General features: G+C 42.2%; 2 protein-coding genes across 6 annotated transcripts; one reads left to right on the forward strand and one right to left on the reverse strand.

Annotated features, from left to right (window-relative positions):
• Positions 1-919: 919 nt before the first annotated feature.
• PHF10 (PHD finger protein 10) lies at positions 920-20,584 on the forward strand. Of its 5 annotated transcripts, none has more exons than XM_056342968.1 (12): positions 920-1,702; positions 4,420-4,526; positions 5,086-5,216; positions 6,002-6,079; positions 7,585-7,718; positions 7,835-7,984; positions 9,190-9,299; positions 10,844-10,997; positions 13,423-13,578; positions 18,369-18,477; positions 18,763-18,951; positions 20,362-20,584. In XM_056342968.1, the coding sequence occupies exons 1-12, from the start codon at positions 1,085-1,087 to the stop codon at positions 20,445-20,447; spliced, it is 2,022 nt and encodes a 673-aa protein (XP_056198943.1). In that variant the 5' UTR covers positions 920-1,084; the 3' UTR covers positions 20,448-20,584. The 5 variants fall into 5 exon arrangements, with proteins under 5 accessions (XP_056198943.1, XP_056198944.1, XP_056198942.1 ...); XM_056342969.1 differs by having other exon boundaries at positions 943-1,702; positions 5,092-5,216; positions 5,996-6,079; XM_056342967.1 differs by having other exon boundaries at positions 961-1,702; positions 5,996-6,079.
• An 817-nt stretch (positions 20,585-21,401) lies between these two features.
• On the reverse strand, positions 21,402-24,128 carry C6H6orf120 (chromosome 6 C6orf120 homolog). Its single transcript, XM_056342973.1, has 2 exons — positions 23,769-24,128; positions 21,402-22,359 (listed from the first exon to the last, which is right to left on the reverse strand). Exon 2 carries the CDS (start codon positions 22,313-22,315, stop codon positions 21,758-21,760), a length of 558 nt encoding a protein of 185 aa, XP_056198948.1. The 5' UTR covers positions 22,316-22,359; positions 23,769-24,128; the 3' UTR covers positions 21,402-21,757.
• Positions 24,129-25,155: the final 1,027 nt, after the last annotated feature.

Below are 25,155 nucleotides of genomic sequence, written 5' to 3' on the forward strand. Positions count from 1 at the left end.
TTGAAATGTGTATGGGTGAGTACATATGGGCTTCATCTGTTGTAACGCTCTACTGTGGAAGTTAAAGCAGCTGGTGTAAGGCCAAACATTGCAAAATTTTGAATGTTGCTTGTCTGTTGCATGCCTAGGGTTGTTAATGAATGTTCACAATAAATTGCAGGTATTGGTATTCTTAAAAGCACACTTCTTGTAGGAAGAGGCAGCGTTCTTTTTTCCCCCTGCTTGTGTCTATGATAACATGCGGGTGTGTGCAGGAACCTGGCTGGGAGGGAAGCCATGTTATACACACTTAAGAATTTGTGCAAATTTCCAATCGTTTGCTGTGAACGAAGCGTGAGCTCAGTCATAAGCTTCTGTGGGCCTTCAGCTTGCATGGAATGGAGCTGCCTTCGGGCCGGCGCCCGAGTTTGCTCATTTCAGTCCAGTGGCTTCTGTCGGCCGCGGCAGGGGGGCGATGAGGCCAGCGGGGAGGCTATTGATCGCAGGTCGGTGCCTGGCAGGGACGGCAGCGACTGCATTTTGAAGAACGGCTCCGGCAGATGTGTGAAGCGCTTGGGCGCAGCTGTTGGAGCCGCCGCGCGTGGGCACGGAGCGCGGGTGCCGTTTCCGCGCCTGTTGTACGAAGAGCTGGAAAGAAACGCGGGCGAAGACAGCAGGCGGGGGTGGCGGTGCTCGGGGCTGCGGGCCGGGGGGGCAGCGCTGCGGCCAGGGGGCGGCCCCGCAGCCCGGCGAGCCCCTGCGGGCGGCGGCCGGGGCGCGGCTCGGCGCTTTGTTCGCCGGAGCGGGGCCGTGCGCGGCCACGGCGCCCGGCAGCGCGCGTGCGAGCGGGCGGGCGTGCGCGCCGCCCCGGCGGCGGCGGGACGAGGGTCTTTTCGTGCCGGGGAGGGGCCGCGCGCCGCCTTCCCCCCGGCCGTAACGGCGGGAGCGGGACGCGACCCCGGGCGGCGCCCGGCGCGCAGCTGCTTCGGCGCTTCCGCGCAGCGGCGGGGCCGGCTTCCAGAGCCCTCCTCGCAGGGGCGAGCGCGCTTGTGCCGGCTCCTCGAGTGCGCCCCCCGCCCCCCGTACACCCCTCCTGCGGGGGCTGATGGTTCACAAACGTAGCTCGTCCCCGGCTGACGTTCCCGGAGACGGGAGCCTGGCGGCGGAGCAGCCCAGCCCAGCTGGGTGCCAGCTCCCGCGCCGGCCAGCGGCGGCGGCGCTCGGCGCAGACCACCGCGGGGGAATGCTGCCCCTCCGCCCCGCGCTGCTGCCCAAGCGCTACCGAGGCGGCTCGGCTCCGCGCTCGCGGCCGGGCCGCGCGGCCGCCCGAGCGGCGGCGGGAGGAGGCGGCGGCGGCGGCGGCGGGCGCGGCGGAGGCGGCGGCGTGGGGGCCCCGGCGGCGGGCCCGCGCGGCGGCGGCGGCGGGGCGGGCCGGGTGCCGGTCCGGCGGCGCGGGCCGGGGTCGCCGCGGGCTGCCCGGAGGGGGGCGGAGCAGGAGCTGCGCGAGCCGCCGCGCTCGTGCGCGGGCTGGCCGGTAGGGGCCGTTGCCACCCCCCGCAGGGGGAGGGGGGGCGGAGCCGGGCGCGGCGCGAGGCCGGGTCGCGCGGCGGCGGCGCTTCTCCTGGCCCAGCCGGCGGCAGCCCCCGCGGCGGTCATGGCGGCCGTCCTGTCCCCGCGCCTCTGCGACAGCGACCCGGCCACGCCCGGCGCCCAGTCCTTGAAGGTGAGAGCGGGCGGCGGCGGCGGGCCCGGCGCGGCGGCCTGGGGCTGCGGCGCAACAAGCCGCCTCGGCGGGAGGCCTCGCCCAGCCCCCTCCAACGCGGGCGCCCTGACATGCCCGCCCCCGCCGGGCTCGGCTGATGGCCCCCGGGGGAGCCGGGCGGCGGGGGCGGCCTCTCGGCGGGGGCTTGGCGCCTGCCCGCGCCGCGGGCCGAAGTTGGGGGGCGGGTCCGGGGCTGGGGTCCGGGGTCCCTCGGGGTGGCCGGGGCCCGTCCTCCTTCCCCGGAGTCCTGACGCGCCTGCCCGGCCGCGCCGCGGCGTCGCACCGGCAAAGTTTGGGTCCGGTCGGGGCTGCTGCGCGTAGGCCCGCGGGTGGTGCCTGCGGCAGCGGCCGGGGCTTGCGGCGCCGGGTACTTGCTGCTGTTTCTGCACCCAGGGCTTGGCAGTTACTTTTTGAAAGGTATCTTGAAATGCCTTTGAAAGGCGTAATTCAGGCTTTCCCGTTGCATAATAAAAGATCGTTGCGTAGATGCTGTGATAGGAGTTTGTAATGTAACCTCATTTCCTAAGCGCTAACAGGCGTTTAACAGAAACAGGCGTTTTCAAGGGAAGAGAGGGCTTTTTTTGGCAGTGTTTAACTTTCCATGTAAAGAGAGCCACGAGACTGTCCCCACTTATTATTTTTGGTACACTACAGCATGTCTTAGATGGCGGTGCAAACGTTTTCATTTTCTCTGCAAAGTCCTTGCAACAAACTGCCTCATTTCCTGGAGTGTTTAGTCTGTGAGCCTGTGTGATTGGATTTGCAGAAGTTTTGAGCAAATAAGAAAGAAAAGATGGAGATGGAGGACGCCTATCTCTCCTGTGATATAGGTGCTCGTATTTTTTGACAGTACTGGATTTAGTAAAAGAAAATTTCGAAGCGAAAGGAGAAGCTGATGCAAGGCACTTCCTCTCAACTGTCAGATGGAGGTCTTCCCTTTTAAAAATGTTTTGAAGTCTCTTGGTAGCTTTGGTATAGCGAAGCATGGCGTTGGCCCTGTTTGTGTTTTTGTCTGGCAGTTCAGAAAGTTTGGAGTGCATTGATGTTCCGTGTGGGATGTAGGGATGTGCTGCTGATGAGATACAGCTGTGTCACAAAATACTTCAGTGTGATATTGTTTTGATTGGGGACTGCTACTTGGTATGTTCAGTTGAGTTTATACAGGGTATTCTCAGCAGTACTGGGAAGTAGTATTGCTAGTAATACTAGTGGAGATGCCTACTTACCTGATTCTTTAAGTATAGCTGCATTGAGTAAGCATAGTTTCATTAAATTTATTTTTCAGTTTTTGTTATTGTATGAAAGATGCTCTTCTTGCTCCTCCATAAGAAAGAAAAAAAAAACCAAACCTGTGAAGAATTGTGGGAAAACATGAAATAAACCAAAAATACAGGAGACGCATGCTTTTTCTCTGTGGCCTGTCTTGATTATAGGGCTGAGAAATGTTGCATAACAAGTGTAATGTATTCTCATTTGCTGGAATCTTTTAAAATGATATTTCAAGTGATTTGATATGCAAAACATAATAGAATGAAAGACACTAGCTAAGGTAGACCTAACAGTGTTCTTGTCATTATGTAATAAGTAAGTATAATGTGAGTATAATTGGGCTTTATTTCTGACAGGTTAATTCTTCTTTCCTAAACTTTTCACCAAAGTTATGAAATGTGATTCTTTCATGCTACTCGGCAGTTTTCATGCTTAAAGAGCTATCTTGTTCTTGGCTCTACTACTGGTTACAATCAGTGATTCACTTTAACAGTTCTGCCTTCTGTTTCTCAATTATGATCATGCAAGGTTAGTCACTAAATGCTTTGAGAGTTTGATTGTATACTATTATTGGACAATAAAGCAGTAAAAAACGCAAGAAGATCAGTTGAATCATTGGTCTGCTAGATTTTACAGAATTCTTTGGTTTTTTTGTTTTGTTCTTCTTTACCCTTTATTCCCTTGCTTTGTATAGATCTCATGAAATCTGAATAGTGACCATCTGTAAGTTAACTTCTAAATACTCCCTTGTAATGCCTTTTTTCTCTTCTGCACCTGTTGCAATGCAACATCAGATATTTTTTCTTCAGTTTTTCCCCACAAAAGACAAGTCTTTGCTACTTGCTGTAATCATATATCTTTATATACTGTGTACCATTCCTTTTACTTTAACTGTATGTCTGTAAACTCCCGTGTTGCTTTTGGTAATATTTTCCTTGATTTTATAAGCATCAGCTTTTAGCAAGGGCTTGATGTTTTTGCTTTGCCCTTGCTTTTGCTTTGGAGAGCTAGCCTGATTAAGTGAATTAGTCTTGTCCCTGACTGTCACCATTGAGGGAAGTTTGCTGGCTCTACAGCTGTCTGGCCGTGCTGATGCCTTGGGTAGTTTACATCAAGAGCAATGAACTTGATGGTCAGAGCCACAGCTTTTGTCTGTTCAGTGCTCCACCTACACAACAGGTGAGAAACTACCCAGTTCTCCTTCTGCGCTCCTATGTGTCATGCAGCTAGTTTATAGCAAAGAATAATTTGCTATGTAAGCTGTCCTATGAGCTATTTGTAAAGAGTGTTATTAAATAACTCAGTACTTAGGTATATTTAAACTGTGGATGGCCTTGCAGTATTTTTTGATGTTTTGCATTATCTGGTGGATTCTCTTTTTTAATATTTTATCTTCATTTTCATTTCAGGATGACACAGAAGAAAATTCCAATGACGGCAGCCAGCCATCCAAAAGACGACGTATGGGCTCAGGGGACAGTTCTCGCAGCTGTGAAACTTCTAGTCAAGACCTTGGGTAATATCATTTTTTATGATTCCTGCTTTCTTATTGCTAGCTTTACTGTACTGTTTGATATGCTTAAGTATTAGCTCTTCTTTCTTTGCTTGTATATTCTTCATACATCTTTCTGAAATAAGGGAATGTCCTATGAATAACTAGCTGTCTTTTTCTTCCAGCATATTTAAAAACACTTTATTTTAAAATGACACAAAATCTGTTGCATCTAATTTACAATCTGAAGCATATCTCACATGTTTTTAAAATGTTGCATATTCTTTGAATGAATTTAAATGCTGTAGTTTCTACTTTTCCCAGTGTGCTGTCCACTATCATGAATATCCCTTTCTTCGTGTTCTGTCCCTCAGCATATTGATAAATACTGGTCTGGAGAAATACATGTAAAGTGGGGTGTGACAAAGTGACTTTGAAATGGGTTTACAGGACAAAGTGTTCTAAAGCCAAACTTCATAGATGTTGTTCATTGACATATAAGTAGGAACTACTGAATTTCTAGAAATGTAAGTATCCCTCTTAAGGATTCTTTGATTTGTTCTGACATTGTTCTTATTCTTAGATACAGCTATTTTCCTGCTGAAAACTTGATAGAATACAAGTGGCCACCAGATGAAACAGGCGAATACTATATGCTTCAAGAGCAAGTCAGTGAATATTTGGGCGTGACTTCCTTTAAGAGAAAATATCCAGGTATTTATTTTTAAAGTTTTTCTTCTAAAACTCTTTGTCTTTGTACAGTTTGGTTGTAATCTGTATCAGTCTGACTATAGCATGAGCCAACTGATTAAAAAAAAGACCCTGGCAAAAGCAGATCTGAATTATGTATGTTGTACTTTTTGTTACTGGCATATTGAAAATATATCCTATGTTTTTTGAAATAATTTAAGACTTTTTGGTATTGCCAGTAAAAATCTGTAAACAAGTCTGATTTGGGGGTTAGATCAGCAAGTACCTTTTGAAAACTGACATCGGTTTTATTTTGGGGTATTTTGTTGGTGATCTAGTATATACCTGTATCTCTATATTCTGTTTCCTGAATTGTGGAAACATTTATACACTGGAAGCATTTAAAGAAATTAATTGGAGAGGTTCTAATATTTGAGCCTTCATTATTCAGGATTGTCAAACCTTGTTCTTCTGTTGTGGAATTTATTTTGAAAAGGCATATTAAAAGGGAGTATACCTTCAGTGCCTGATAGTGTTTTGTGCATCTGAGCTCTTACGTCAGATTTCTTCACTGTTTCTGTAAATCATAACTACAGGCAGGGTACTCAGAAGAATTGACCATGTCCCTACAGTGTATGTTAAATTTAAATTTATTTTATAAAATTAATGTGTTTGTAGGAATAGTGGTATAATACAGACTTTTACTGGCTGGTAATAAAATTGTCAGAACACTTTGACACTGTTTATGGGGGAGCTGGAGTAACTGCACACATTTTTATTGCTCTTTCTTGTTTTCTTTGGAGATTTAGAAAGACGTGATCTATCTCACAAGGAGAAACTCTACCTCAGAGAACTAAATGTTATCACAGAGACTCAGTGCACGCTAGGTAAGAAGACAAATTGTTAGATTCATGGTTTCAGTGGTGCACTTGACAATGTTGGGTTAATGGTTGGACTTGATGATCTGAAAGTTCTTTTCCAATCTAAGTGATTGTATGATTTCTTGTTAAATTATTAAAAAATATGACAGGCTGAAAATGTGATTCAGTTTGGTAGAGAAGAATTGCATCACTCTCAGCTGAAAATGTAAGTTCTGAGATGAAAACTGGTTTATTATTATTTTGTGTAAATTCGCCATGAAGTATCAGTATTCCAGGTTTATTATAAAAACATAAATTTTTGATCTATTCCAATTACTTGGCAAAATCCCTTCTATATTGTAAATTAACTTTTTAGAACTTTGTTCTCCTTCTAGAATAGAGAACACCATCATTTTTCAAATAAAAAAAGTAATAATTCAGTCTTGTTTTTCTGAGTTAGTTAGAACTCAGCAAACACTTGTGACACACGTTAACTTAGATGGTTCAGCTAATATGTTGGAAGTTAGGAGGGTGTGTATTAAAGCACTTTAACATATGTGAAATGGAGTGATGCGACTTATATGGAAAAAGCTTGAAGTATTTTTTCCTCCCTCTGCTAATACATGTGACTTGGAGCATGTTAGAGATTAAATGATGCCTGTCACATTTTTTTCTGTATGTTGTGAGTCTGTGTAAATTTGTGTATTTGTAAATGTAATGTCATTTTATATATGACATTAAAATGTAGTGTCATTTTATATACGAACAATCTTTGGTATACCACCTTTATTTCTCACTTGCCAGCTTTCTTGATTTGTATTTTTTTTAACTTAAATATGTGGGAGAGAACAGTATCTAGTTTTTATCAATAGAAGCAAAATGCTGTATTCTGCCTCATGTATCCAGTAGAGATGTGCGCTGAGTTGACTATCCCTATTCTTTTAAGGTTATATTTGTAATCAGTGGAGGTAAGTTGTGTTGGAACCTTTGAAGGAGGAGTTCTGCATTGTAGCTGCAAACTGAGGCATTCTAACTTCTGAACATCACATGCTTTAATTGGGAGTCAGGAATCTGTGTGCAGTTTGCTGCTCTGAATTGCCCTCACTGTGTTTCTTCCTTGATTTGAATAGAGAGGTTATGTAAATTTCATAATTTCAGTTAAAGTTCTGCAAGTTAATAAAACTAATGCTTCACTAATACTGGAAACTGAAACTAGCAGTTGAGCAGATCCCGCTTAGAACAGAGGTTTCGCCTTGCAGGGGAGTTTAGTAGGTGGCTGAGTCGATGTGAAGGGGTCTGTAGTTCTAAGGAAGGAAAGAAATAAGCCTTGGCTCCTTGGGTAGAAGCAAACTCCCAATCAGCCTTGAAAGCTAAACGGCACAAGTTCACTCCTATATGAGAGAGAGAGAGAAGCATTATTGTGCACAGCAGGTTGTTGTCTTTAGCTGCTCAAAAACTTGATCATTGTGGGATATAAATAACCTACAGTTAGTTTTGCCAGATAGCATCATTATTGCTTTTATCTATTTTAGGTCTAACAGCTTTGCGTAGCGATGAAGTAATTGATCTTATGATTAAAGAATACCCTGCCAAACACGCTGAGTATTCTGTTATACTGCAAGAGAAAGAACGTCAGCGAATAACAGACCATTATAAAGAGTACTCTGTAAGTAACTAGCATTGTAAGTGAACCAGATCTGTAACATGTGGAGTATAAGAAAAGGCTGTTCTCAAACTGATAGTGGAATGTATGTGAATTAATAAAATATTTTTTATTTTCAGCAAATGCAGCAGCAGAACACACAGAAAGTAGAAGCCAGTAAAGTTCCAGAATATATTAAAAAAGCTGCCAAGAAAGCTGCGGAATTCAACAGCAATTTAAACCGAGAACGAATGGAGGAAAGAAGAGCCTATTTTGATTTACAGACACATGTAGGCAGATTTAAATTTCTTATCGATATCAGTAGGTAGCTCCGTGCTTTTCAGTAAAGTTGGTTTTGGTACCATTTTAACTATTTTATTATCAAAGGTTTTGATTAGTCTTGTTTCAGTGATGTAGGGACTTGAAAAGTTTTGCTGTTAAATGGGTAATACTGCTAAAAAAATAATCTCAAATATATTTAATGTGAAACTTTTTTTTTTTTAAACTTGAAAATACTTGTCTCCGGGAGCTTTACAAATTTCAGTGTTACTTTGTTGTTATGTCTTTAATCTGCTGGTAGTGGTATAAAACTAAGAGGGATGCTTAGGTTACTAAGAAGCTTCTGTTGCTATTGTATCTATTCATATAAATGGCTAATTCTTTTTTGGAATACCTCCAAAATTTTGACTGAACAGTACCTAGAGTAAAAGAGGAAACTATCCTCTAAGAGAGTGCTGCCTGTCAAGGTTATGCCCTTGATTTTCTTAGGTGTTGTATTATTATTGTATTAGATACATTTCATGCTCCTGTGCCTGATTAAAAAAAAAAACAAAAACAAACCAAAACCAATTAGCTGGCATTTTGAAGCAAGACTGTTCTACTTGTGTAAAGACAGTAAAAGCAAAAATTTTCTCTATGCAAATCATTACGTGACAGTCTATTAAGGAAAATTTACATTTTTCTAGTACTGACCCATGTTCAAGACAAGATAGTGGATAATTAGTTTCATTTTTTCCAAGGGAAAAAAGGCTTTTATGTAAGCTTCTCGTTTCCATATATTCACATTATTAATTCATGTCTTTATAGTACAGTCTGGTTTCAGAATTAGATGGACATGTTCTTGCTACCCTCTACCAATATGGACCAGCGATGATAATTCATGCTAAAGATGCCAGTCACGAAAGTTGTTTACTGTTTCAGTTGTTAGCTTTTAATTTTTACATTACTTAAAATAATATATTGTTAGAAGTGGTCTTGCCTAATATTCATTCAGTTCATTAGGTATTTAGTGATTGGACTTAATCAGTAATACTGTTTTGTGAGTGGGATCTCTTACCATTTTAATGAATTGGATTTCCCATGGGAGAACCCGATTGGCTGTTCCAACTCAGTGAAACTGGTTAGTTAAAAAATATTTGAGGGGGTAGATGGTGAGGAAGGCTCAAAAGTTTGTATGTGAAAGAAGAACGTCATTGTTTTGTATTAAACAATACAGATTATCCAGGTGCCTCAAGGAAAATACAAAATCTTACCTACAGAGAGAACAAAGGTTAGTCCTTATCCAGTGGCTCTCATACCCGGCCAGTTCCAGGAGTACTACAAAAGGTATTTTAAAAGCATCCTAACTGCCGACTCTCTTGCACTGATCTATTTTCTCTACATCTAGCAGATAGAAAACATTTCAGTGTATTAACTGTAAGGTTTTGAATTAATTTAATGTGTGAGACACTTGGTAGTCTAATAGCTGCAGAGCATGACAGCTTTTGTCAACAAAACGGTACTGGCTGCAAGAGTACTGTCTCCACTGACGTATCACAGTGCCTGAGATTTGGCCTGCTCAGATATTTACTGTGGTAAAAGGAGACATTGATTTCACTCCTGCTACCCTCATGTGTTTACTAATCTGCCTCTGCATGTGTGCTAAGGTTAATGTTGCTATATTAAAATGTTGTAATGCTGGCTTGTGATCACGTTTTCTGTGTTAATGGTGTTGCTGCCCTTTTAAAAATTTGTAGAAAGTTTTTAATTAAAAAAAAAATAGTTTCGTCTTGTGGGCTAAGTTTAGTGTTGGTTTTAGAAGTGAGAGGGAAAGGTATTGCTAGTTGGATAGTCATATTTCATGAAAAATGTGTATTGACTGTTTACACAAATTTAAGACTTTACCACTAGCGTTCTCCCATTTGACAAATACATAGTGATTTGAAAATTGTTAGCTAAGTCCTTACCCCTACCAACAGGGATGGTACTCATCCTGTATATATACAGTTTTCTTTAGAGAAGCTCTTTATTTGCATATGCCTTGCTCATTCCAGTCTGTGTGCAAACAGCCCACTCCAAATTTGCATGTTACAGGACATCCTTGAAGGACTTTAACTTTAATAAAGTAATTTAATTAAAAATACTAGATACCTTGTGTATTTTGCAGTTATAAGCTGCAAGTGAAACTGCTTGTCCTTAATGAAGGACACAGCATTTCAAAATATGCATCAAAATAATACCCTATTCCTTACAGTGTTCATCCTTAATAGTAAGAGGACTTTCACTTTTTTCTTAGTATTTAAGGTAAAAAAAAAGGGGGGGGGGGGGTAGATACACATGTTAAGTCGTATCTGGCTATAAGCAATGTGATTAGATCTTCACATTCTTCTGAATTATATTTTTATACACATTTTATGTTCTCCTTCAGTAACCAAAGAACGTAAAACATAGCTATATTCTTTACTTTCTTCGCTTTGGACCCTAGCTGTTTGCGTGCCCTGGGTTAGAATTGTTCTGCGCATGCTTTGGGAGCACTGTACATTCACTAATGAAGTGTGTAGTCCACTGGGCATAGTAACGTGGATTGGCTAAAAAATTTTTAGGGGTTCCATGGCCTCTTATGATTATGTAGGTTTGGAACATTGCAAATATATTCTTCCTGTGTTCCATGAATATTCGCCATACAATGGAGACAAGTACTAGATGGTATCACATTTGGTAGGAGAAATTAGTATGTTTTCTGTGTTTTCAGAACTGCGTGTTTTTATGTGCTTTTCCGGGGAAAAAAAAAAAAGCAGCTTTTCTTACTCTTTCTCATTGAAGTCCTGGTATGCTGTGTGACTTTATGTATACTTTATGCATAAACATTAAATTATTTATTTTAATTTTAGATACTCTCCAGATGAACTTCGTTACTTGCCATTAAATACAGCTCTTTACGAACCTCCTTTGGATCCAGAGCTGCCTGCGTTAGACAGTGATGGAGATTCAGATGATGCAGAGGAAGGGCGAGGTGATGAAAAACGGAAAACCAAAGGCAATTCGGTGAGACAAATTGAAAGTATTTCAAAGACAAAAAGATCCTTTCCCTTCACTTTTGTTGGTTTCAGTAGTTTCTTTAACATTCACAAAATGAAGGAGAATCATAAACTAAAAAGTGTACTCCCTTTTTTTAATACTTCTATTTTATAACCTTTCTCTCCAGCTTTCCATTTTGCTCCATTTTTAAAGTAAATTGAACAAATATTTGAAATTTTAGGCCCTTTCTTCCTTCTTTTTAAAGACATTTTGAAGAATCTTCCCAACCACAGCTCTTTGTTATGCCTTTTTCCCAAGGGGAAGTTGGTAGCATTTCTGAGGGGAATGAACACTGTAGTTCAGGTCACAGCATATTTTGCTCTTTAGGTCCCACAGAATCTGTCACAAAGCAAAGAAAGGTGTTGATAGCCTTACAACTTTTTCTTCTTGCGACATAGAAGCAGGAGGTACTTGATACAGAAACAGTTATTTTATTCCGATGTAAAGAGAAGGTAAAAAGCACTGGGTTTTTACTTTAAAATACATCTTTTAAAAGATGTTTATGTTCTGTTACTGGAAGTTAAGGGAAACTTTTGCATGCCTACCTTGATAGCATTTTAGATGCTCAAAATCAGCTGAACTTCAGATGAGCTGTCTGACTACAGCTGAACTGCTGGTATATTGTTGTAGTTAGTATGTTGGTGACAACCACTTTCCAGAAGTTTAATCCTAACTTTAAGAGAAATAGAATGTAAAATCACAGGTGCTTTTAACAGTTTCTAGTTCAACTGATGAAGATGTTAGATGGTGGATACCTATAATGCTAAAGCTTCATATAAATGTTTATTTTGTTTGAATATTCATAAGATACTCATAAATGAAGAAGAAAGGAAGGGGTCAGCTTTTAGGTTAATAAGGGAGGGATAGCTGTTAATACACGCTTTCTGCTTGCATTTTTTTGGAGAAAAAGAAATCATATAAACTTAGCGTGCTAAATATCAGCTCAAAATTTTGACTTAATCACACTCCAGCTTGTTTACAGTTAGTCTTTAACCGTTTCTTCCCAGTTCCCTTTTCCACTGACATCTATTCCCTTTAAAGATAAAGAAAAGTAATGGGACTGAGCAGACTATCCTTTCTTTTTTACAGAAGTTCAGAAGTCTTTTTGGTGACAGAATGCAGAAGGGAAATGTCCTTGTGTTGGAAAAGTGTAGGGAAAATTTAAAATGGGATTCCTGTGAAGTGGGTTTGTCTATAGGAACAGGGGTCCTTTTCTAGTCATTGGGGTGTATTGTTCAGGAAAAATACATGTTGAACACAGAGGTGCGCAGTTGTCAGGACTCTTTTCCTGAGTTTTGGGCTACCTACCATTTGTCAAATCTCCCTGGTGAGTCCTACAATGTGCTTTAAGCTTTTGCTTTTTCACCCTCCCTGTTGTTGGAGTCAGGTAGCAATTTTCCTGTTCTGTAGTGTTTTAATGGGCCTGTCCTAAATAATCCTTCCCCTAAAATAATGGTGAAACATACAATTTCTTATTGCCACATAGTGTGCTTTGCTTTTACACTCCTCCCTTTGCCCTGTGTCTGTTTTGTCTGGTTTAATTTTAGGCTCTGGGGCATAGGCTCATTACTGTGATGTTTGTACAGAGTGCCTTTTACTGTAGGGCTCTATTGTTACTTGGCCTTCTGGTTTTTATTATAATAAATGTGATTAATCATATTGCTTTCTTCTGGAGCTTTTTGGAGGCCTTTATTAACACTTTTCTGAGAAAAAGCTTGTGCTCCTGTTCTTAATTATGCTTACATTGGTCTCTCACCCTCTTTGAACCTCTTGCCCTCTTTCTTGCCTCCTCATTCCTCCAAAAAAAAAAAAAAAAAAAAAAAAAAAAGCTTTAACTGCAGCGTAAATTCTGTTGTTTGGTTCTGTATTAAATATTGAAGTGTGTGTTGCCTTTGATGGCATTCTGCTGCTGCAATCCAAATTAAGTATTTCGATTGCTCCTGGTGAAAATAGTAGATGAGGGTGGCAGAAAAAAACTTCACATGTTTATTAATTCAAGGCAGTGCTATTTGGTGGTACGCTTCAAATGCATGGCAAGGGCATTTTTAACTTTTGCTGGCCCTTTACTTCTTAAACAGTATCTTGCGTATAGTGGATTTCTTGCTAAATTTTAAAGGAAAATGGTTCAAAGAATTGCAGTGTTGTGCTTCCCACCCTGGTATCAAGATGAACTGGAAAACATGACTGCTGCTGCTGATGCCAGTCTCTTAGCATGAGAAAAAGTAGTTCATGAAGGTTATGAGCAAAAGTGTTCTAGATTGTGCTGTACCCCATGCTTTTGCAGAAGGAAAGATGTATCCTTCTCTTACCTTAGTTGGCTCTCAGGGGCATAGGAAAGACTTGTCTGTCTATCCAAAAAATAAAAAATATAGCTATGATATTTTTATTATAGGACAATTCGTCTGGCAATGTATCTGAAGGTGATTGCGCCACAGACAACCAGGAGGATTCTTTTCAGGGAAGACAAAAAACAAGAGACAAAAGTGCTACACCAAGAAAAGATGGTTCCAAACGTTCTGTATTATCCAAGTCAGTTCCTGGGTACAAGGTAGAAGAAAAAAGCCCCTGACTGAACTTCTTTACTGACCAGCCTCTCCCTGAAATATTTGTTTTTTCAGTAATATGGGACTTCTGCTCGCTGTACTTCACTAGCTGCTCTCCTGTTGTGTGCTCCATCTGTTTGCTTCCTTACTTCCTTTTTGCTTTTATTTCATGTGGGGTTTTCCTTTACCCTAGCTATACAGTGGCCTCTGTTTCTGTCAACTTCTCAGATTCCCAGGTAGTAACGCTGTAAAAAATCTGCTGTGGATTTATCATTGGAACTGTACACCTGTCTGTCTGCCTTAACATAGCAGTCAGAATTACTTGCCAGTTCAAAACTAGCATTCATTATCCATTATTGCTTTTTCTGCTATTTGGTGTGGCAGCATACCAAGAGATCCGTGCTGTAAAGTGCAGCTACGTGGCTGAACATATTGTTACGATGTTCATTTTGAGCACAGACTTTCATCCTGAGATGTTACGACGTACAGGATGGAAGGCAAGAAGCTTACTACAGTTGTATAGGCAACACTACATAACCACTTTAACAGTATATGGAAAACAGCTTTTTATGTAGCTCGTACTGTGTAGAAACATTTGTGGGCAATATGGTTTTATCCAAGCCAAAAACTTGGGGAGGTTGTTAAGACATATCAGCTGTCGAGCAGTGATTGCCAAACCTAAGACCCAAATCTTCAGTATTACTGTATAATAATTTCAAAAATGAAGATGAAAATAAGATTAAGAGAAAAATACTTTTCAGGAGAAATGGTAATTGACATGCATTATTTATATGTGGTTATTATTCTGCATACTAAGAGAGGATGTGAATATAATGTAACACTTTTAAAGCACGTTACTGCCTAGTCCTGTTCCACTGAAAGGAATGAGAATTTTCCATTGACTTACATGGGAGCAGGAATAGACCTGTAAGGAAGGAAAACACTACATTAAGATAGTGTTTAGTATTTAGCAATCAAGAATGCTTGTTAGGAGAGGTTATAGAAAAAGAAACACTTTTGTCAATGACAAGATCGTACATACTGAGAAACTGTCTCAGCAAGTGAGCTGTCGATGGCTTGCATTTTATATTCATAAATATTTACTATCTGTATTTACCAAGTTAATAGTAAATCAACCATAACTTATGTTAAGCTAATTTCCAGCAAGAATTGGACAGCTTTGGTGAATTTTCTCTACATACAGTATCTGTACAAGTTCATAACATACAGCAAGCTCCAGTTGCGTTTTCTCTTTTCAGGAACTTACTAAGAAATATGCAAACTATGGAGATTTAGACTCTGGTACCATATGTATATTTTTTTATATGTAACTTTACAAATTGTTGTAGACACCAAATGTATACCAATATTCCCATGAACATGAAATCCAAAGATAGAACTTGAGTTTTTTTTTTTTAGCTTCATTTGACTTGACATTAGAGATTGTGTGCCACTGGTTTACAGAAGTTTCACTTAGCTGGGAATGCCGGAGTGATTATTAGTCCAATCTGTGTAATGGCCTTATGAGTGCATAGAGAGAGAACTGAAGGGCAGAACTTTCTGCAAGGTTCTGAACTTCTAATTGTAGAAGAGTAACGATGGTATGCAGCATTGCATTTTGAAAATGGTTTCCTGTAGCAATTACTTACTGGTTCAAAACCACCGATGTTGTTAGTAACAAGGTGTTACTGTAAACTTGCAGTGCCACATCTCGGCAATGTCAGCATGTCCTGCCTGCATCAGCCATCAGGCTGTTGATAAGTCAAAGGTGGTGATGTTGTGTTGGGAGGGTGAGAGGATTGGCTTTCTTGTTTGTGGGAACGTTTAAACGCTTTCAGTAAACCCAATTACGTGAGCTGTTTTAACTGGTAAGACAGAACGATTCTTGTTTGTTAGTCTATAAAAAACCCAGATAATGATATATACCATATGTGCCTAAACGTTAAGGCACTTTGAGCTGAAGGCTTAACTGGTTTAAAATGTTGTCCCTGTGAATTCTAAATCTTTGTAATACTTTTGTTCTGTATTGTTCTCTAATATCTGACTATTTTTGTAGGGCAGTAATCTTTTGGTTACATGTAGTTAAAATTGAAGGATAATTACTATGGCATTGACATGCAAATGTATAGTTACAGCCACACGATGAGTATTAGAGGATTCACACATTTCCACTGAGTTATTTTTAAGTAAAAGAAATAATGTATTTTATATGGAGCCATTTTTATTGTCAGTTCTTTAACAAAGAACGGTTAGCGTGTGTTCTACATTTTTGTCATGTTACAAGTAGTGAGTCTGTGTTGCTGCAGGACTGGCTACGACAATTGCACACACAGGGTACTGTTAAAAGTACAGGAGATCTTTTGCACATAAAACTGAAATGTATTGAGAAACTGTATTTTACAACACTTCTGTTTCGGGTCACTGTGTATAAAAATGGAACGCTTTGCATTCGGAATAGGACCTTATAAAAAGGTGTAGTTGGAATGCTTGCTTTGTGAGCTGCAGCACAGCAGCATGGAAGTGAAAACTTACGGAGCAGGGCGTCATCGTTCTGACTCTGCATTCATTTTCTCTCCCTTTCTCATACCAATAAGATGAGGATGTAGAAAGCAAAATTGACTCTATAATCAGATGGGATATTGTGACTTCCCATTTGGATTTGATAGACTTTTTTCATAGCATTTCTAAAAGCCATTTACGGTGGTAGAACTTGAACTGATTTGAAATGTGAATAGTCTTCTTTTTTTTTTAATTATTTTTGTAAAAATACTTCCATACTGTTGGAACTTTATTAGTAATAGGCTGTGATTCTCACCCCCCAACATGCACGATTTTTAATGAACAGAATTTAGTGAAGTAAGACTAGATGGAGCGTTTTTAATAAATGCATCTGTATCAGTGTCTAACTTTAGAGTTATGTGTATCAGAGTGTTAACTGCACATACCCTAACGCAGGTACAGCGACCGAAAAGCAGCTCACTTGAGTTTTCTTGCTGGAGTACCGGGGAGTATGCTGCTGTATATTAAAGGCTGTAAAATACAAACCTATAACAAACTAGAAGTCTGATTAGAAAAGTGCACATGCTATTCTAGAAAGGCTTGGTTTAGTTAGAAATAGATAAAAACACAGTAAGAAAAAAAAATAATAGAAAGTAGCCTAAACAATGGAAGGGTAAATGCTGCAACACTGACGAGGTTTAAGCATGTGCCACTTTTGTTGGGAGGAGCAGGGTATAAAGGTATACATGTAGGACACATAGTATAGTTAACAGTAAAGGAGTTTGTGTGGTTTTGCTTCCATTATATTTATTATTTTGTAGAGATGTTTGTGAATGTTAGACTTATTTTATTGTTTTATTATATTTATGTATAAAACAGGTTGACTCTGCTTTTTTATAATAAATAAGCAAAAAAAAGTCTGTATGAATGCCTCTGTCATCTTTTGAAGGAAGTTACCTATAAATATCTGGTATGGTGTTTTGTTTTCTCAACTAAAACTCTTTAGACCAGAGAATTTGAAGCAGACTGTAGCCATATTTTAAGAAGCAGTTTGAAAACTTTAAGAAAACTTAAAGCACTGCGTCCTGACTACTCTAAAAATGAATCAAGATACCTTTCTAGGTGCGAAAAAAAAATGAGGAAATAGACACACTTAGATAATTCCCAAGATCTTTTGCAGTACAACTTTTATGCAGTTTATATATATGTATGTAGAAAGAGAGTTCTGTTTTCACTTTTAAAATGTATTTTAAAATTAAACTTCGTTCTTTTCCCCACTGGTGGGAGTTGACTGGGACTCTTCTTGCTTGCAAACAAGCTGTTTAGTTCTTTAGAAAACAGTATATGCCTTGAACTCGCTCTGCTAGCTGCCTATTTGCAGCAATTCTTTTTTTTATAAAAACCCTCTGGCACTAGTCGATTTAACATCAGTGAGTACTATATGAATTTTAAACTGCGTTTCTCATGGATCTCATTATGCAGTGGTCAAAGCTCAACAATACAGTAACTGAAATCTGTCTGAAATTTGTAGTTCCTTACTTCTTTGGTCCTCATTGGGATAAACCTCTGTCAGTGTATCTCTTGGGTTGGGACACAGAATACAAACACACCGTTACTCGCGGTAACAGCCTGCTGTTTTCTCTTACCTTTTAAATGGATCTCGTGGACCCCAATACACTCCAGAGGATCACTTACATTATGTATGTAAAACTAGAGTTAAGTGCAAGGCTGTGTTTCTTACAGTGAACATGACTGGATACAAGAAAGAATGGTAAAAGAGACAGCTGTGTACAGCATAGCTAACCAGATATTTTGGAACTAAAGATAGAAAAATCATGTTTATTGCTTTTGTAATTAATTTTCACTGTTTAGGAAGAAATACAATGCAAATGGAAAATTTTATTTCATTTGCTCCATAAACAGGAAATCCGCATGGAGATTCATAAAGAAGTATTCTATGCTGGAAAAAAGTTACTAAAGTTTTTCATTTTATGTCACATTTAATATACATTGAGAAGAATATTAGCTGATGAATTAACAGGAGGAGGCAAGTAGATGCTTTTGCTCCAATTCAGTTCACGTAGAACTCGCTGTGTGTGCCAAACACAAAAATTTACGTAGTTAATCTACGATATTTTTCAATGCTGCTGCTTGTCAGTTACTGCCATACGTTTTAACGGTCACACATCTTAACAGATAGTTCATTAATTTTAAGAGTTAAGGAGATAAATGACATTTCCTGTTAAATCTGTAAATTCTTCTGGAATGAATTTATAGCCCTCTTCTACCCTTCCAGCCAAAGGTCATTCCAAATGCTATATGTGGAATTTGTCTGAAGGGTAAGGAGTCCAACAAGAAAGGAAAAGCTGAAGCTCTTATACATTGCTCCCAGTGTGACAACAGTGGTAAGTATCTGCATACACTAAGCGGATTCCTAAAGGAGTTTGTTTGACGGATCTTTTTGTGAAAATATTTAGTGTACTACACATATGTACCAACTGTTTGGTTGCCCTTTCTGTCCTTCGTTAAGACTCCACCTCCATTTAATGTGACATGTACTAGCACATTCAGTACCCTGTGGGACCTCACCAGGAGGTGAGCTAAGCTTCAGCTTCTGTAAAAGCAAACAGTCTTAACTAATTTTATATTTCATTTCAGACATAAAAGTAATAATATTGGTTTTAATCTAGGCCACCCTTCTTGCCTTGATATGACCCCGGAGCTTGTTGCTATGATTAAGACTTATCCTTGGCAATGTATGGAGTGTAAAACATGCATTATATGCGGGCAGCCTCACCATGAAGAAGAAATGATGTTCTGTGATGTATGTGACCGTGGTTATCACACTTTTTGTGTGGGGCTTGACGCTATCCCTTCAGGTAATAAAGTAAGAATTAATTGTTCCTCTCCCACCTCCTCTGAATCCTGGGCTTTCTCTGTCAGAATTAATTACTCATTGCTTTTGAAAGAATAGTTTAAAAGAAGCGTGAAGGGTAGAAGTAAGTAATACTGTAGAAAAGCATTCACACTGTAGGACCCAATTTTTTCTTAATAAGCTTTATTTCTGTATATTTGGTTGGGCGGTTTAACTTGGCAACTTCTGTATAGGAAATATAATTGACTTTTACAACCGAATCTGAACAGACTTTCAGAACTCAGGGTTTCTTTCCGTATCCACAAAATACTGAGAAAAATGACCTCTTCGTAAAATAAACCTGTGAAGAGGCTGTATTGCTGCATACTGCTGGCGTACAGCTTTCGCATTAATAAAGCATTTGTGCTGTTATTTCAGTTTCTAAACTAAAAGCTATGCTCAATTTTATGTTTGTAAGCACCCTTCCTTCCCATTTTTTTCTTACACATCAAAGCTGGACGTGATGTCAGGCAGCATGTACCTTTACATTACCTGGTCACTCCTATCACCTGGCCAACTCAAGGCAATGTAAAGAAAATTACTGGTAGTACTAGTACTTGCTTTTCACGTAATACTAAGTCCATGGTAAGGTAGTTCATGAGTAAGTGTTCAGCAACTGCCAGTTCTGCAGTGACAGTATTCCTTGTAACTACAGTACTGCATATTCCCATTTTGGGAAGCCCTGGCACTAGCTGTCACTTCTGTACGGGTCCTGTGGCTGATTTAACTTTCAGGCTGACCTAAGGACAGAATCTAAACGTAATAGACTATTCACCTACAAAACTTTAAAATTACCGAAGCAGCCTTTTATGATTCCAGCTGTTGTAATACAAACAGTTAAATGCTTCTGCTCTTTGCTCAACCCTTTATTGTTCCCTTAGCAAGCGAGCTTTCATATGAGGTCTGGTCATGAAACTCTGCCAGCAGTTTGTGCTGTGCTGAAATAACAAGCACTGGTTTGGGGAACGGGACCCCACACCTGAGGTAGAAGAGCAACATTCCCCCAGCTGCTGTTCATTTCTGCTCTGGGGAAGTGTCTTTAACCTCACACCATGGTCATTCACATGAAAATAAAACTTTCAAACTCAAGCGTTAGTTTGTCAGCCACCTCCTTAGCAGTGCTGGCACCTCTTGGGGTCCATAGAGATCAGTGTAGCCAGTTGTTGCGCGTAATCAGCCCGCAAGGGAGGGTGAATTTTACATGCTGCTTTTTGTACCTTTTAGAAAAGATGCTTACATTTTAAATAAAAGCACTGGTGGTTTACATTAAAGGAAGTATTGCAGATAGATGAGCACCTATCAGAATGGTAAAAGGTGCGTAACTAGGTGACTGAGTAACAAAGTTTCCCAATAATTGATAACTTTCTTTTCTTAGGTCGCTGGATTTGTGATTGTTGTCAGAAAGACCCTCCCGTACCCAGAAGAGGAGGAAGAAGGGGGAAAAACAGCAAGGAGGGCTAACCCCCCCCAAAAATTTGCTGTCCAAAAACTTAACTGCACAAACTGAAGTGATACTTTGGTGCTATTTAACCAACCACTCTTAAGAGGAACAATACCACTTTTTACCAAATAAACTTTTAATTTTGTCTATATAATGATTTTTTTGTGATACAAGTCACTAATGATGTCCTGTCAGATGTCTAGATAGAGACAGACAAGCCAAATTGCCACTCAAAATGAGAAGGCTTTCAGTAATGGAATTTAAATTGTACATGCACAGTTCGTATAAAATTACAGTAATGCACTTATTTATTTCAGTGCACTCATCAGTAAGCTCTGTGAAAAGAAAATTACAGAGCCATTTAAATACACACTATTTGCATAGCAACTGGTTATTTTGAAAGACTCAACTAAAGCAAAACGTACTCCTGGAAAAACTAACTTTCAAGGAAGAGCGGGCATGACTTGACCTTCTTACCATGTACTACAAATTCTTTTCAGTGGAAACTTTCTTTGCAAGCTAATGACTTAATCATAAAAATGTAACAACGACAACAACAAAATCACCGAAGGCTATAAAGGAAGGTGTAAGAAAACACCTCTCAATTTCAGGATACTGTATGCTATGTTGCTTTTATGAAGGAACAAGAATGTCGTATTGACAAGTAACAACAGCTGAAGGCTTACTCTCCCCACCGTAACAGTGAAGAAGTAACACTATTCATGTCATGGATATGCAGAGGTGATGAGTGACTGGCCAGACCTCTGACTGATAGTTGACGTGATTTAGAGCACAAGCAGTCAAAATGTAGGTGATCTATCCCCTTAGGTGATTGATTGGTTTTTCCATTGTACACCCTAGGCTCCTCAACCTGAATACACTCAGAAACCATTGCCAATTAGTCTTACCGGAGATACTTGCTCAGAAAAGAAGCAGATTTTATTTTAAAATATGCTCTAAACTGAGAGTGGGCATGGAAGTGCAGCAGTTTATTTCACTTTTCTTTATAAAAAAGAATAGAAAATACTGAATTGGAGTTGATTTTCCTAAGCACCTGTTTAAAGTTAACAAAATCCCGACCGTACATTCATTTTTAAGTGCTGATCTCTGAAGAACGCTGCAAATACGGTGCTTGCTGCTCCTTTTACCTATAGGGAAAGATTTACAATATAAAATTAAATATGGCTTTTTCCCCTGCTTCCCTTCTGGTCTAGGAAAAGTAACCTGAATACCTCTTCAGGAAACATAACAAAGAGTATTAAATATTACAGCAAGTCATTCGTGTTCGATTTCACAGGCTGAAGTGTGACTTAGTCCAGTGTGTATCAATTTAAAAGAGAATTTCAAGTATTAATTTCAAGATCCCAATAAGTATAGTCCAGAAAACAGATTCCTCATCCTGAGATTCGTCTTCTGTAGACTGTGAGTATTTCTGGTGTGCCTCCACCTCCTCAGGGTTGTAAGAAGCCTCGCCAAATGGATACTGTACAACTGTTCGATCGTAGTACACTTTCATTTCAAACTCGCTTTCCAGGTGAGAGGGGTGGCCGTAAATCCCTATTCCCACGGGGCGGCGGAAGTGTGCAGGTACATGGACAACATCTTGGCCACAAGTTACAGACTGCAACTCGTATTCGTCAAAGCTGGGGTGAAGCGTCATATCAGATACATACAAGTCTGCATCACCTTTTAAACTCCGCATCTGAAGTACTATTTTCCCCTCATGATTTAGTCTCAAATAGCTGTAGTTTCCTGCTCCAATCTGACCTTGAACAACATGAAGAAGAATCCATTCTTCAGGTACATCCTCTTCCTCAAAGGTATTTACCACAAATAGTACTTCAGCAGCCACAAATATTACCAGGATTCTTCTCCAGCGTGCTGCCATGGTCGTAAGTTTTATTCAGACTCTTCCTGTGTCCTGTGTGCTACCTTGTGAACACAAAACATAAATCAGATTTTAGTATACTCCATTCTTGGGAGGAATCAACTTTTTTTTAAAAAAAAAATCAGCAATTTTTATAAATCCCCTCTGGTCCATACAAAGTTAAGCAACTTCAATTAAGTATGTTCATTAACTTTTCTTTTTTAATAGTAAAAAAACCCCACTGCTAAGATTCAGATCTCTGTAGGATTAAAATGGCTTGAATTTCTTAAACAATCTAGCAGGTGTTCTTTCACCCAGAACTGACACGGAAACTATGGTTGCACTCTATCTGCATACATGCCAAATTTGACAGATACCTTGAAGAGATGAAACCCTCTAATGATTTTAGCTTCTGTTAAAAAAACCCCACCAGTTAAAAATGAAGGCTTTTGCATTCTTGAAGAAGCTTAACTTTGTATTTGGGGCACCCTATTTGTTCTCCCAAAGACTGACGTTACCAGGACAAGGGGGAGATCGAAAGGACCGCTGCGAGGTTAAGGCTCTTATATGCTTTCCCCCCTCCTCGTTGCACACTCCTGCTCAAAGAGCCTGAGCGCGTCTGCAGCACTCCAGTCCTTCGAACAGTTGCACGAAGTTTGTGCATACAAAGAAGCAAGCTCTGACCCTTGCTGAAGGCTTCCGAAGTACACAGCTGGCTGAATTTGACATGCAAACCACAGTCAGAGGAGCCACAAGCATACACGCTTGCATGTTTAAGAGGATGATTCTCATCCCCTCATTCCTTCCATAAAGGCACTACAATTACCTTAAACATGAAAGCTACCAGTAAGTTGTTTTGTACCCTGCTAGAATCAAAGCAAACTGCATTACCTCCACCAAAATGTCACTTAAACCCTAGAGGTTTTACAGTTAAAGAGATCCAGGGGAAAAAATACACAAATATTTCCGTAGTTCCAAGTTTTCTGCCCCAGAGGCCTCTTACACTGCACGGCCACAATTATTCTGCAAAGACAGCATAAAAGAGGGAAGCAGAGCACTCACAGAACCTGCCAGACTGACAAAACACCCTCGACAGCGACAGAAAGAACAGTCAGTCTTCTGCCTTTTGTCTCCCTGCGTCAGCGAGCTGCCTCTCGACCACTTTTAAATCCAAATGGTGAGGAAATACCCGAGCGGAGGAACAGGAAAAGCCCCGCAGCGGAGCAGAAGGTAAAGTTGCCCAGGGACACAGGCAAGCCGCCTGGGGCCGGCCCGGCGCTGGGCCGGCCAGGCCACCTCCGGAGACCTTGGACAGAGCCCGGGCGGCTCTGCCCGCCCCCGCCGCGGCCGGGACAGCCGCCGGAGCGCACGGCCGGCTCCGCTCCCGCCGGCTCCGGGCCCCGCCGGCGGCCCCGAGGGGCGCGGCAGCGGCTCCGGCGTCGCCCCGCCAGGCAGGGGCTGGGGCGCTGCTCACCTTACACCTGCCACGGGGCTCCGGCAACGGCGAGGCCGCGGCCACGACGAGGCGGCGCAGCAGGCTCCGCGGACGTGCGGCAGCTCAGCGCGGCCGGGGCGCCGCGGGGAGGACCCTCCCCGGGGCGGGCTGAGGCGGGCCCGGGCGGGCCTCGGGGCAGCGCGGCGGCCGGCAGGAGGCGGGCGGGCGCGGAGGCCGCCCCCTGAGGAGCCGGCAGGCCGGGCAGTACGCCTCGCCGCCCCCCCTGCGCGCCCGGGAGCCGCCCCGGGGCGAGCTGACGCCGGGCGGCTGCCGGCAGCGGAGGGCTTGGCCGGCGGGGGGGACCGCACCGCCACCCACCGCCACCGCCGCGCTCCGCCGCCCCGCCCCTGCCCGTCCCCTCCCCGGGGCGGGGCGGCGAGCGGGACAAAGGCCGCGCCCCCCGCTCTCGCGAGAGCTGCCCGGGAGCCGGGCCGGGCGGGCTGCGCTGAGCGGGCGGGGCCTCGGGCCGGCGCGTCCCCCGTCGCTGGGGCGCCCGGGGCTGGGGCTGGGGCTGGGGCTGGGGCTGGGGCTGGGGCTGGGGCTGGGGCTGGGGCTGGGGCGGCGGGGGCGTTCGCTGTGCGGTGGGAGGGGACCCGGCCCGGGGACGGGCCTTGCCTTGCCCCGGCCCGAGGCGCTGTGGCGGGACCGCGCTGGCAATGCGGGGCTGTGTCCGGCCGCAGGGTTCCTGGCAAGGCGCCGGCGCGAGGCTTCTGTGAAACCTGCCAAGCGAGGCGGGCCTGGTGCCCGTGCCATCGGCCACTGCCCCAGAGTACAAGGTACGAGAATTAAAAGACAATCAAATGTGAGAATTCCTGGCGGATGAGGCTATGAAACAAGATCGGGTTGTTTTCCAGGAACCAATATTAAACGATAAACAAAACGAGTTGTTTAAGCCAGACCTAATATTTGTAAAGGAACATCAGGCCCTTGTAGTCGATGCCACATTTTGGTATGAAAGTAAAGCAACATCTTCAACAGATGCCGCTAATGAAAAAGTAAGGAAATATCAACATCTAAATGACCACATCCATGAATTAACGAATGCTACAGCCATCAGATTTAATGGCTTCCCTTGAGGTGCTGGAGGAAAGTAGCATCATGGTTGTTACGGAGCACTGGATGGACTTGGACCCTTCGGTTCGTGGCAAGAGAAGGCTGCGTGGCACCCGCCTGACCAAGCGCTCTTCTCTCCGCGTGACATTGTACACGTGCCTGCTAGGTATTCACGGGCCGTTGTTAGATCTAGTCAGTTACAGTGATTTGTGTTTGCGTGCTTGTTCATGCGTTATTGTTAAACCTTGCAAATTGTACAGTTGCTTATGGACCATAAATTAAGTACCCATTCTCTGGTAGGTAGGGTTCAAGG

The sequence above is a fragment of the Falco biarmicus genome, chromosome 6 (assembly GCF_023638135.1).
Source record: "Falco biarmicus isolate bFalBia1 chromosome 6, bFalBia1.pri, whole genome shotgun sequence".
Classification (NCBI taxonomy): Eukaryota; Metazoa; Chordata; class Aves; order Falconiformes; family Falconidae; genus Falco; species Falco biarmicus.